Source organism: Hyalella azteca, unplaced genomic scaffold (genome assembly GCF_000764305.2).
Source record: "Hyalella azteca isolate HAZT.00-mixed unplaced genomic scaffold, Hazt_2.0.2 contig1034, whole genome shotgun sequence".
NCBI classification, from domain to species: Eukaryota; Metazoa; Arthropoda; class Malacostraca; order Amphipoda; family Hyalellidae; genus Hyalella; species Hyalella azteca.
The window spans coordinates 168,587-183,537 of record NW_025931366.1 but is presented as its reverse complement, the minus strand read 5'-3'; the positions used below and the strand labels follow the sequence as shown (position 1 = coordinate 183,537).

The 14,951-nt window shown below is 38.1% G+C and overlaps 1 protein-coding gene across 2 annotated transcripts in view; it reads left to right on the top strand.

Moving 5' to 3' along the window:
• Positions 1-14,951, top strand: part of LOC108677916 (S-adenosylhomocysteine hydrolase-like protein 1) — a 121,169-nt gene that overhangs the window by 17,123 nt on the left and 89,095 nt on the right. Inside the window, exons 2-3 of one of the 2 annotated variants that reach the window (XM_047881405.1) lie at positions 7,878-7,907; positions 13,695-14,273. In XM_047881405.1, coding sequence (XP_047737361.1) covers positions 7,878-7,907; positions 13,695-14,273 — 609 coding nt within the window. The remainder of the gene's footprint in view (positions 1-7,877; positions 7,908-13,694; positions 14,274-14,951) is intronic. The other variant, XM_047881408.1, reaches the window with a different exon arrangement.

The window sequence follows — 14,951 nt, the reverse complement described above, 5'->3', positions numbered from 1 at the left end:
ACCTTCTCTACGAATGTCCCTATTCTTTTTCAAATCGTTATTTTGTCAGCCGAATTCTGGATGTCGAACGAACAATCGATGATTCGAGCAATTTGCTCCATGTTGTTTTCTTCAATTAAAATGGATATAAATTTGCAAAATACAGCTATTTACTGTTTATTATGTCTCTGAAGTCACACTCATCCGAATATCAATGTGCAGTCTCAATATTATCGGTAATTTGACCTTTGTTTTATCATGGCAAAGTGTTTTAAATCTGACCTAATCAGGCGTTCCGATTAGCAGCAATTACACAAAATAATTCCTTGTTTACTCGTGTATTCTCGTTAATTTATTGTATACTCGTAGCCAACTACGGCCGTCTATTAAACTTATTTAACTATTTATTGCTATTTCGAGATCACATACATTTTCAGGTGTATTGCAATAATTTCCTTATTAATACTTGTCAAGTGTATCTAAAGTAACTGAAACTTGTCATGGCAGCAGTGAAGAAGCGCGGATATACTTTTAAAGTTGTTATTTTCGTCTCTCTGGTAAGTAATTTCATGTAGAGACGAGAAGAGCATAGCGCTACTGCACAAGCTTACATCTCAATAGACTGCATGCTTAAGTAGCCTGCATGCCTAAGTAGCCTGCATGCCTAAGTAGCCTGCTTGCCTAAGTAGCCTGCATGCCTAAGTAGCCTGCTTGCCTAAGTAGCCTGCGTGTAGCCGCGTGTTAGAAATTCCATGTGTTAAATGATAATGAATCTGCATTGAATACTTGTGATGAAATATTTCAAATCATGGGTTTAAAACCGGTACCTAGTCATGTTCAGATGTTAGGCCTGTGAACAGGTCAATAAGTTTAAACGCCTCTGCGTCTTGCATGTTGGTTTACCTTCAGTCTGCCAGGCTCGTCGTACAGCGTACACAGCGGCTGCTTAACTATCTTGACGTCGTCGTGCTGTAACTGCTCACGTACCTTGCGCTCACGTACCTTGCGCTCACGCACCTTGCGCTCACCTAACTTGCGCTCGCCTACCTTGCGCTCGCCTACCTTGCGATCACCTACCTTGCGATCACGCACATTGCGCTCACCTACCTTGCGCTCACGCACCTTGCGCTCACGCTGTTGCATCTCCCCTAATTTGTGCTCACGCCGCAATTCACGTCTCGTGACTCAACGCTGACAGTCGTCTTTAGTGTTGCTCATGTGGATTGATTATTTTTTAATTTTCGATCACCTATAACGCTGGTCATATCTTCGTGTACCGTAATATCGCGTATATATACGCGCGCTACATTATATAGATACACGTGTCATATAACTGATGGTTATGATGTGATCTTTGATCGTACATGGATCTGCTGCATGCGGCTCGAGGTTCTTCATAACAGTTGTGTCGACGACTTCAATTTCATGAAATGCAAATTCCTTATCAATTTCTATATTGATGGTCTGCTCGTACGTTTTTTGGCGTACTAGTTAGTTCTAGTATTTTATAGGTTGTTTTTAATAGGTACCTCTTGTTTTTCAAGTTAGTAATCGTTTTCAACTTTCTCGATGACTTGAGCCTGTTCTCACCATCCTTCTTAAATTTATTCAACCCATCGTACAAATTTTCCATTCGCTTCCTCATTTCGATACATTTTACTCTTATAGGCAATGTGCTCAGTTTTTAGAGTGCTTATCGTCAAGCAATACCGTAGGAATTTGTTATTTTTTTCTGCACGGTTCACGAGTTGACAGATCTGCCGTGATTCCGAGGCAGTGTAATCTTGACTATATATTATATATATTATCTTGACTATATTATTATAGTCGCAATCAAATCCATGACCCGCGTTCAATGTTACACCACATGAGTTCATTATTGCTAGATCGATTTACGAGCGCAAATCATAACTATTTCAGAGACCGTGGAACAGCACGTAAAAATTTTTCGTATCAACTCGTTTTGTTCAGCTTCAATTCTCGAAAAAAGCGAAAAATTAAAATTTCAGCTATGCTGCGGTTTGTTCAATTAAAATCGATGATATTTACGTGAACATTCCGATGGCTGTTCAATATCATATTAATTTTTATACTTTCTCTGTGATTTTAAGTGCAATGTCTTGCGAAGGTTGCTGATAATATTGAGTTAGATCATCATAGATGGTCCGAGTTTCTGCACCATCAAAAAAAAAGAACGATTCATAATGTAGAAATAGTGACAATTTCTTGCCAACGGAAGAAAACTGAACGGACGTGTCAATGATACGTCTTTTTACTGGTCCAAATTGGGTCAGAATAACCCACACAACGAAAAATATTGCATCGCTATTTGGACAATGACACTCTCATTTCCCTGTGTGATAACGACCTGGAAAGTTCAACAAAGTGCTTCCTAAGAACTCCCGTTTGATAGGATATTTAAATTTCACTGTTTAGCGTTGAATTGCTCTTAATTATGGGGATTTTATTAGAAATATCAACTTTTGTCTTTTTAAATTACAAGTTTTTAAATTTTTAAAGAAATTGCAACGCATGATATTAAGCAGTCTACTCCATGCTTTCCGTGGACGAGTTCTCCTTAATAATAATATTATATTGATAATAATAATAATATATTATTAATAATATTATATAATAATATTATATGATTTGAGTTACGTAATTATGAATTTATGATAGTTTCACGTCTTCGGTTGAATTTATCAAACTTCCATTGAGTTAAAAGTTGCAATGTGGATTTTTTCGATGGAATTTGTTCATTCGTAAAAGCTCGAGTATGCTGTGCAATTTGACTAGTGAGCATCAGCCTCCTGCATGCAATCCATGTCTCCAGTTCGCCCTCCTAACCTATATTACTGCTGCCTATATCGACCAGTTCAGTATGCTGCTATTGCGTTATTTGTTGACCTCGTATAGGTACCTCTCCAGGGTCCGCGTGAACGCTCCTTCCAACTCAATAAGTTTTTTCTATGTCAGTGGTTCGTTTCTTGCAACCGGCTTCTGGTCGCAAACTTTTGTGTGCGAATATAATAAGAGCTTGCTCCTTTGTTTACGGTTATAATAAAATATTGTTCCTTTGTTTACGGATATAATAAAATCTTGTTCCTTTGTTTACGGATATAATAAAATCTTGTTCCTTTGTTTACGGATATAATAAAATTTTGCTCCTTTGTTTACGGATATAATAAAATTTTGCTCCTTTGTTTACGGTTATAATAAAATCTTGTTCCTTTGTTTACGGATATAATAAAATCTTCTTCCTTTGTTTACGGATATAATAAAATCTTGTTCCTTTGTTTACTGATATAATAAAATATTGTTCCTTTGTTTACGGATATTATAAGAGATTGTTCTTTTGTTTACTGATTTAATAAAAGCTTTCACATATTGTCCTCCAAGTGAGTCATATTGTCCAAGTAGTGACTCGCTTTCCGCACGTAGCATTTATGCGTCCTTTTGTCCGGGGGCAAACTTGGTCGGAGTGCCTCACTGAGCAAGAAAGGGATTGTTACAAGGAGGGGATTGTATAAGGCTAATTCCTTTGAAGTGTGCTGTTATGCTATCCCAAAATGAGGACAATTTGATGACAGTTTTCCATAGTGTTGCCTTACGCGCTGTCATGGAAATCGACAATTATTTCTCAATGTCTGCGCTGAGATAAAACGTTCCACGGCTGATAATTATCTCTGGATTTATTGAAAGAAACGTTCAAATTCAAGGAAAAATTTCCCATCAAGGATTATCTATTTAATCGCTTCCGTCGAGAAATTGTGACCGGCCCGGGTGCGGGGAACTCCCGTTCGCTGCCCCCGTATTTCTGTCCGTGCTGCCACGTGTACGCGTGTCTTCATTTGTACCCTATTGTACCATGGCAGGTTTGGAGCAGGTCGCCGCCGCTGATACAGCTCAGGGTTCGTAATACCGTGCTGCCAAGTGTACGCGTGTCTTCATTCGTACCCTATTATACCATGGCAGGTTTGGAGCAGGTCGCCGCCGCTGATACGGCTTAGGAGTCGTAATATCGTAAATAGTTATCATTTCTTTATTCTGTTAACTATTAACTGACAAATTTTCAAGAATTTATGGTCCCTGATTTGTATTTGGGTTGTTACCTGGGAGCGTAAAGGTCAGATGTTGAGAGTCAGAACCAGTTTGTTCGTTGTCCAGGAATAGCAACCGTTCTTTGCTTTCAATATTCCTCACTAAAAATTATTCCTTCCTGTCACATCCAATACTCTATTTTCAGCCGAAAAAATGGCCTAAGATAAGATGAGCAATCCTTATCACGGATTGGAAAATGTCGCCCTCATATCTGAGTGCAATGACGTCTAAGGTTAGTTGCAGTGGATAAATTGAATTGCTTGACAAGTTTTGTTGATATTTTCGGAAAAGCGTCAAGATTTTTCATTAAATACGTAAAAATGTTGACTATATTATGAATAAATTTGCACAAAAATTATCACAAGTAGTGCCAAATTTAGGCATTTGCTACAGTGTGATAAAATTTCGTGAATATTAGCCGCTATAAGTGCCTAATAACAAAACTATTGCACATTGATTAGCTGCATTCATGACGATAATTATCGTGATTGGCCGGCTGATGCGTGACGTCATCCTCTGCTGACGTCACGAAGTGCATGACGTCATAGGTGTAGTAAGGGCGGGTCATGGTCGACCGACCGTCGAGAATATATATAGTGGGTTTAAACAAACTCTATTATTTAAGATTATTAAACAACCTACTGCAAATTTCTTGTCATGCGAATAATTATGGGTTTACATAAAAGTACAAAATACGAGAAGAGAATTGAGAAACCTTTTATGTTTTTGTTCATTGCGCATTAAAAGTTTTGAGTAATTTTTTACAATATTTTCTGGACAAATTTATTTGTGAATGGTCATTTCCATTGAAGTAAATGCTCATCAAAGTCTTTAAGCACGTCCATATAGAATTAAGGATCTCAAAGTTAACCTGTTCTTTAAAAAAATGCTCACGACAATCGTTACCTATCTTGATATGAGGATGACGCTGGTGGTAAAAGTAATCTCTGGCCTTCACATTAGAGTATAACGCTGGTGGTAAAAGCAATCTCTGGCCTTCACATTTGAGTATAACGCTGGTGGTAAAACAATCTCTGGCCTTCACATTTGAGTATAACGCTGGTGGTAAAACAATCTCTGGCCTTCACATTTGAGTATAACGCTGGTGGTAAAAGTAATCAGCGATTCACTCCGCTTTAACTGCTGTTAATGTCGTGACAGTAAAAGCTAATTTCAGCGTAGTTATGGTTCATTAAAGTCGTCGTTTGACTGATGTAGAATTAGTGACAAGAAAAGACTTGTATTTTACTGTCATGAAGTTTTATTTACTCTCGGGCAATCGTTTAAAATTGTTGCATTATTTTCTTGTGTAGTGTTTCCGTATTTTAAATGTGAAGAAACTAAGGATTTTTTTTTGCCAATGCAATTGAACAATCGTTTTGTTTTTTGGCCAGTCTTCTCTGAATTTTCTCTCTATCCATTGCATATTTAGTTGAAGTAATATAATTATTGTTTCACGGCAACGTGATAACGTTCTATTGCATGTAGCCCTGGCAGAGCTCCAATCTCAGCGGGTCTGTCGTGAACACAAGTAAACGCTACGACGCTCGGTGAGCAATACGAGCAAGAGCTCGCGGACCTGTTCGTGATTACAAATGAAATCATTTAACTATAGTTTTTAATCAATTATTATAATGGTAATTAATACTATTTTAGGGCAATTCATTATCGCAGGGCAACTAGACTGACTGTTCAGATTACTTAGCGTTTCTTCATTATGATTTTTGCGACAACAAATAATATTGAAAGCTTTTCAACAAATAATTATCACATTGAAAATATAATGCTGATGCGGTATATGATTTTTTTTCGCCTCGTCAATGTTGTACTAATTTTTTTCAATCAATTGGCATAACAGGTCTGTCATATATTCAATATACCTTGTCAATTTTTTATTTATATGCAAAAAGGAATTTATTTCAAACACGGAGTAAAAGAAATCTTTTGACTAATAGCTGCTTTGCAGGGTCTGTATCAAGGAATGTGTAGACAACGTGTCTGAAACTCTCATGCAGCTGTTGGTTGTTGGCTGATTTATAGGGTGGGCGGTAGCAATCAAGTGTTACAAGATGGCTACCTGAAATCCGCGTGTTTTCTTTGAGCCCTTTAACCACAGAAATGTGGATGTTGAGGTGACGAGATTGAGAGTAGAAAGCGTCCAACCCTGACGTGTGTTTATGATCGGTGGGTTGCCGTCAGTGATTGACTGACGAGTTGCGAACTCTTGACAATTGACAAGTTTTTACAGCGTTGTCCTGCTCATGAGATCTCGTGGAGATCATGCCTCGCTTATTCCTCCTCGTTATGTTGCCTTATTAGTTGGAATTTTCTCCGTTATAGCAACTGCGTTTGCATTCCCTGGCTTCTCTCTGTTGCAGGCCACCGGCTTAGAGCCGGCCGACTTTTGGGCCGCGCGCTTACAAGTCGACGTATCATTAAAGCTGGGCCACAGGCATTGTTCTCTAGATTAGTTACCTTGAATTAAACAGGTCCTGAATACCTTGAATTGAAAAGGTCCTGAATCTAAACATTATGATCTAACGAAAGCACTCTTCCTCACTAGGATATAACTCTTACAGTCCCCACCAACTATACTCATGTATTAAATAATTAAAAATACTCATGTATTTTTAAAGTGAGTAATCGGTGAGGAATACTCGGTTTGAAATGTGAGTGTCGTCCTATCGCTTGCGCATGCATGTAACAACAAAGGTATATGAATTGGCATTCACATGCAATTATAACGCTGGTGGTAAAAGTATGCGAACGTGTGTTCACATACGTTCACATGCAGACAAAATAACATACAATGTACACTGTAGATTTTAGCTTGTTAATCTAACAAGCTATACCAATGCTGCTTTGTGTTTCAATACCCACATAGTATATCTGTAGATAATTTTTAAACTAAAGTATTATTAGAATGCCCATGCCAGCATGATGCAGTGTCATCAAAATTATTCTTCTTCCTCAATTTATGTCATTGTGTCACTAACAGTTTTCATGGTGTTAATATGTGAATCTTCTTATATTTTTGATACCCTGACATTTTTTGTCCATCTTCCATTAACTATATAACCCAACTTCTAATTATTCAACCATGTTGACTCATATCGCCTAAAGTGGGCAAGAAAACAGACTTTGTTTCAAATAACGGCCATTCAAACATAACGACTAATCTAACTGGCATATCTGTCGAGATACATCTCAACTGAAAACTGTTTTCAGACACCGATTAATTATCATATTTTAGATGGACCCATTTAATTAACACGAGATCACTAGTTACATAATTTGTCTGAACATTTCGTTTAAATTTAAATTAAGTGTTGTCTTGTGCGTAAACTGCATCGCAGCGCTCTCATTGCCTGCCATTTCTCACCGTTTCCACTCAATTTCGATTTTGCTGTCCATTTCAAATTCTGACGACACTGAAACTAAGCACATAAATTTCGTTTTCCTATTTGTCTGGGGTATTTTTAGTCATTAAATGTAGGTTTTAGAGCAGATTTGTGTGGTAAACAATCAGGCTTGGTGCATAGAATAATTATCGCGGTAAACTCGTGATGGAAAACTCCTTAAAAAGTCAATGAAGTCCCGAAATCTCTGCACCCGAAATCACTGCTGTATTCACGCTAGATTTTTCGACTTGAACTATAATCCTAGCATTAACTTTTTGCCTGTCTACTTACTATGTAGCTCTTTAATTCGTCTAGTATATCATCAATTTGTAACATTTTCTCTAGGTAAGCACCTATAACACAGTCACTAACCCTGCCCTTATGTTGCCTCGACAGGAAGTGCATTGGGCGGACGGAGCTTTCCAAGTACGATACTTCTTCAATTCGTAACTAATTACCCTCTAATGTGTGTGGGTAACTTACCTAGTGTGGTGATTCCGTAACTAATTACCCTCTAATGTGTGTGGGTAACTTACCTAGTGTGGTAATCCCGTAACTAATTACCCTCTAATATGTGTGGGGTAACATATCTAGTATATTAATTCGTAACTAATTACCCTCTAATTCATGTGGGTAATTTACCTAGTGTGGTAATTCCGTAACTAATTACCTTCTAATGTGTGTGGGGTAACTTACCTAGTGTGGTAATTTCGTAACTTATTACCCTCTTACGCGTATGGGGGTAACTTACCTATAGTGTGTTTCTTCCTTTACCAATTACTGCTTAATGTGTGTGAAGGGACTTGCTTAGTGCGCTATGGACATGCATTCTGAAACAGGAACTGAAGTCCATGGATATTTCTTTCGGTTACTGTTTGCTTATTTTTCAGTTTTCCTTTACTAAATATCAGACTATTTTTTGCCATCCTCATTTCTCTCAGCCTTCTCTTCTCTTCCAGCTCTCACTAAATAGTAGGTGTCCCATTACCATATATTTACATCAATACTTTGATATCACTTCCACTAGTCGCTGCAGGTAGTACTAACAATAATACTAATTAGTAGAAGTCGATCCACACGAAAGATCAATTGGCAATGATGCCACATTAACGCAGCTCGATATTATCAAAGTATATTATTCTGTAATGCTTACTGCAGTCAAAATGTATTGGAATAAAATATCGTGTATACATATCCTTACTTCCATTTTAATTATCTACCTACGTAGTATAATTTGAAATATGTTAATGTATCAAGTTTAACTAACAATTGCCCTTCATTCAGAGGTTATAAAATGAGGCACATACTTTAAAATTGTCTGCCATAAAAAATAAAAACAGTTAAAAAGACAGTCTTTTAAATGATAAAAAAAAACATTCATGTCACCACGTTACCCCTTACACTATATTATCCGGTTACTGATCATGTTCTCTAATCGCTCTCTATTTACTCTTGTCACTAAATATATATGCATCCATGTTACTGTGTTACCCAGCTACTGTTTTTTAGTAATGAATAATTTTATTATTTCATAAGATAATTCACTTCCACTAGGTATGATGCACTTAAACTAATTAGGCAACTCGGCCTCCAATTATGCAACCCTATTTATTTTCTAGCGTTGGCACTAAATTAATTTCTTATGCACTAACTATGTTATCCTAATAGTCGCTAATTATGTTATCCTAATAGTCGCTAACTATGTTATCCTAATAGTCGCTAACTATGTTATCCTAATAGTCGCTAACTTTTTCGATCGCGTGGTAGCGTTAACGTTGACTAGGCACCGATAACCCAGTCACTAACCCTGTTCTTGTGTTGGCTCGACAGGAAGTGCATTGGGCGGACGCAGCGTTTGATGTACGGTGATTCTTCAATACGTAACTAATTACCATTTAATGCGTGTGGGGTAACTTGCCTATACTGTTTTGTCCGCAATTAAGTAACCTATAATGCGTTCCAGGTAACTTGACCCGTGTTTTAATCTCGCGTAATTATCTTTTCGTATTCGTGGGTGTTCCGTCGCGTCTACGCCTCTTTTCTTATTTATATTTCTTGTGCGCCGGCTACGTGTCGCATTCATTGCATGGAGAAGGCACAGCCATGAATCACAAATTCCGTTAGGTAGCCTCTGGGCCAACGCTCAACATGCCCAGCTCCACTCAGCCTCAGAGCTGTGAAACCGTGAACCACGCCAGAAACACGACAAATCACAAGCGTTCCGAACTGCGTACAGCCGTGTGTCCACGGCCACTGTTCAATCCCGTCTCGTCTTCATGGATGAATAAAATCAGAATGACTTTACGTCCAAACTTGCCCCATCCCCTTATGGCCCTACCTCCACACTTACCCCGACTCTACACCTTCTTGTCGCCAATGACAGGCTCCGCCTTCGCGCCTACCCCGCCTCTCCTCCACCTTGCTGCAGCCCATGAGCTGCGGCTACGTCCTGTTAAGTTTGTTTAGGTGAAGTTTGGAGAATATTTGGAGGTAGGGCCATTCTGGGCCTATACATCTTGAGGGTGGCTTTAGTGGACATATACATTTAAGCGTTAATGTCCATTAAAGCGTGAAGAAATGACTTGCTGGCCTCTTGTTCGCACTTCATGACATCCAACATGACCATAAATTATGGTAACTTTTCTTTATCAATCTAACCGGCTGATTATTAATGAATTTCTATTTTTGTTTTAGACTAAGATTAATTTACGATACCGTCCATATGATTCATTTTATGTTTGTCGAATTTACAATTTATTTTATTAGTACGCTTCTAAAAAAAACAGTACTTACCTGAACTGCTTACGAGCCATGTGGTTGTTAATAAAGTAGGCAAGTTTATTTAGTTTGATATGAATAGCAATAAAATATCTTTGCTTCAATATCCTTGATACAAGACGCTATCAATCGCTATCTTATCATTGAGCTTAATTAAAACGCGCAGTAGCTTAATTAAGCAATCTGGCATAGCTTATTTATCAGATTGTTTTCGCCTCGCTATTCATGAGACCCTAAATCTATTTCTACAAACATTTCTCTTTTTTAAATGATATGAAATGCATGATTGAGCCTGAACTTCTTTTAGCCAGTAATATTTTATTAGAAATTCCGCTTTCCTATCCTGTTAATCTTCTTGTGAATTAATCTATCGCTTTTGGACGCATTACACTACAAAATATCCGGGCAATTCACGGAAGTTTTTATCCACATTCTATCAAAATGAGATCACATTGCTCATGATAACTGCAACAAATAGATTATGAACAAATATTGAAAACTTGCACGGTTATCACGACGACGGTTAATGTATCCGCAGATGAAGTTAATGCCACTAAACAACCACCGTTTTGAACATTTCCTAGCCAGATTCTAATCATCATTGCAAATATAAGACGAGAGAACTCTATTAATGAGAATGTTATTCTAATGAGGAAAGCTGATGACCTCGGACTTAGTCGCGCCACGTGATCAACTGTCTCGTCGTGATTGCCTTGCCCAATTCGCGTGTAAAAAATTCACCTCTCTGGCCTCATTCCCTCTTTTTTCGTGGCGAAAATAGATTCTCTATTCTCTCTGTTGTGTGCTTTCAGGCTGCGTTGCCTTAATTGTGCGACGCGTTTGATACCATCGTGAATCCGATGGAGTATTGAATGCAACTATTCCTAATGCAATAGTAAAAAGCAGTTGTGCATTGTAGTCTATTTTAAACTTATTAATGTCTTCAATTGATGTCTTTTAATACGAATTATTAATTAATTAATGAATTAATGTCTTAACCGTTACGTACGCAAAGGAAATGTTTCGCTGCTATATTATTGGAACTACCATTCCGACCTGCCCGGCCGCTGGTCTCGCTCTCGGAGATGCTCTTGTGCTCCTCCTCGGCAGATCTTATACGCATGTTTGTATCCATGTTCAAATGTATTCTTTCTATTGCTCCTGACTAAGTTCTGCAGCTCAGCTGTAATGGAAGTGTATGTTTATTAGCTGTTAATGCGTGCTGTCTATAGTAAATATTGGACCATATCGTGCGCACTGCTTTATTTGCCGCCTTTGATGAACATAGTAGCGCGAGCAAACATGGCTAGCAAAAAAAAAGCATGTACGTTCTGTCCGAAGCTCCATTACGATTCATGGTGGCTATCTAAATATTTAGAGAGGAAATTACTTCAAAACCGGGCAGAACATTGCTAGGTATTCTGTTTATAACTATCTTATGCCAGTTGATAACGCAAATTATGTTCAATTCTGATTATAAAAACGTTTTAGAACAACTTATTTCATGACGGCTGCTCTAAATTGTACTTTATTTTATGATTTTATTCGATGTCGTGTCATAGAAATTCTTTTTTTATATGTCTATGACGTAATAATGACGATGTTATCACCGACTGCCAATATGAGAGCTGATGACGCATTTCACAGCCTGACACATGGACTTGTTCCCAGGCCTGGCATGAGGTTTACAGCAACACTGAGTTTCTCACACCAAATTCCTTCAAATACTCCGGAGAAATTAATGACTCACTGTTTCCAAAAAGACATTTTTCAATTCTCTAACCTTCCTTAATTTTACCGGATCAGACACTGAAAGAAATGAATTGGGGCACTGTTTCTTAATAGTGACTTTTTTTCCACTTTTTTTAACCCAGCGCGAAATATTTTGCGGACCAAAATGCGTTAGGATGATCCACGCCATGGCAAAACTGTATCGCCCTTAGGACGAAGCCTCGCTCATTTCTCTGAGTGGTATGTTGCGCATCATGCGTCCGCATCTTCCTTTTAATGTGCCATAAATTATATAATCAGAGTTTCGTTCTATCATTAAAATTTCAAAATATTATTATTTCTATTAAATGTTTACTGTTACCTACCGACTCAAAAGATTGTTGAGGTATAATTAAGTCAGGTACCTCGTACGCCAAAATACTTGTATCATTAGTTTTCTTAAATCGCAAAGTTGAGAAGAAATTAAAATAAATTAAAATAAAATAAAACGCAAAGTAGATTCATCATGAATTCATTGTTGACCACGCTCAAGCCGCGAATCTGAATCTAAAGCTATATGAATCTCTTGGTGAATCTAGAGCTATATGAATCTGGCAGAGGTATTTTAAGGTACGAAAATAGTGGAACCGAAGTCTGAATGATCATACTGTTTAGCTATCAATTGTTATGTATATTTTAATCAGTCGGCAGTTAAGGTTCATTTCCGCCAGTTGCCGACCATCACGCTGAAGCTTATATTTATTTGAATATTTTAATAACCTTTTGGATAACATTTAGTTGTTGAAAACATGTTAGTCAAATGACAACATGTGCACACTGATGTATTTCTGCCGGCAATATGATTTATCAAATCAGTAATCTCACTTTCTTTCCTACTTATGTAAGTTGATTTACCGCGATACAGCAAGCAAATATGCAACAAAAAAATCATAAGATACACCAGAATAGAACTTTTGAAATTCATATATTACATGCCTTTATTTTGGATGGGCGTTTTTGTGACTGCTTTTTTCATGCAAGATATTTTGTTTATCTGAATTTCTCATCCAGTTGACGAAAGGTTCTACAAATGTTGCTCTAAAGTCTAAATCTACACTAGTTATTTTATAGTGCTAAAGCTTTTGTGGTTTAGTTATTCTCTTGTATTTGAGGTACTATTTGTTCGTCTTATTACTTGTAAACTCTTTCTAATAAATTCGTTCTGTTTCTCTCCCCAATCTTCCTTCGCATTCCTGGCATCCTGACCCGTCAAACATTCATTTTGTTCACGTTTTTATTCGCTCTGTACGCCATCATAACTTAAGCGCGATGCGACACTTCTCGTTTTTTTTTTGTACGTGGACCTCTCACCATCGCCACCTCTCACCACCATCTCACATCAATATTCTATTCATCAACTGCACGTTTTCATCCCGTGTATTCTGTTCCTTTTGATTCTTTTTCTTCACTTAACAAAGCATCTAATGATACGGTACCTCACATTGAATTCTTTCCACACAGTTCATCGCATCTGCTATTTTCAAAACTCGTTTTAATTTTATTACATTGTTCTGTTTCAGCATTTCCGGCAATTTTTGTTAATTCTCTCACCATGCTTTGTATTCACCTCGTCCGCCTCTTACTCTTTCCCTCGCATATACGCCACATTTATCACTCTCCTTCATTTCCTTTTGTATCCTACTTACTCACGATGGGCACTCACAGCTCTGCAACACCGCACAATTTCTTCATGCCCTCCCGCTTGCCATCCTAATGCAGAACCCTGAAGCCTCAGCAAAACCAACAAGGAAAACCAGCGCAACGGAACTTCCGTCTGCCGAAGACAAATCGATCCCTACAGCGAACACTGCTCCGGAACCCAATTACAAACGTGTTCCTGAAGATGTAATACATTCAGGTTCTTTTGAGAACTCTGGTTCTGAGAGGGGATCGGGATCGACTTCTGGCACTTCTTCAGACGAAGGCTCCGAAGGTTCAAAGTTTGCCCCTTGCTTCAACACGGGTTCGAGAAAAGCCCAAAATTTTGAATCGTCCAAAGAAGTGTTGGATGCAATTTTCGGCAGTGGACCAGAAGTTAAATCGGTCGAAGTTGGGGATGTCGCCACTGTTAATTTATGCCCCAAAGGTGAACGCGTCACTGCCACCGCATCAGAGCATCACAACTTCGGATTTGACGCTCCAGATGGCGAAGAGAACGAAAAAGAGGAGTCGAAATCACTCACTGGAGGTCGAATAGTTCGATCACGCATACGTCGCAGCATCATCAAGGGGACCAAGAAAAGCGTGAGTGTTCTCTGCGACTCCCTTGCACTGTTTGAACACTCGTGAATCCTACACTGATTGAAACACGAACTAATTGCGTGAGATGTGTACTTATATAGTTCGTTGGAGTCGAGGGTCGCATGTTTACGCGACCTCGATAACCTTTTGATGAGTGGTTTGGTTCTGTCGTCATTTTGCCCTGTCTGGTCATCAGGTCGAATAACGATTTTTCAATTAGATTTGCGATTAGAGAAAATCGAGTGCAAAATTTTCAAGAATTTTTTAATCGAGAAAATGGAATAACGAATTTTTTCCAATCGAAAAACGTTTCGTATAATATTGTATGTTATGTAAACGACTCGTGTCGTTTTTCTTGACCGTTAGCCGTTTGTTTTGGTTTTAATATTTTTAATATTAGCGAAGTTTGGTTTTTATATTAGTGTTATAGTTATTAGTTACCACTGTCCCGTGTGCTAATGTACGTGTGAACCTCTGGTGGAAAAATTGCGTCCGGCATGACCGAACAACCAAATTCTCCTCCTCCTCCTCCTCACATCTTCATCCACTTTCACCTTAATCTTGTACAAAATTAGTAAATTTTGCGTATTTAGGTTCATTTTGCACACGTACTGTCATTTTATGTTACCTGATGTTTGGCCCACTGCGTGACCTTCCTAAATCTATTGTTGTTTACATGTT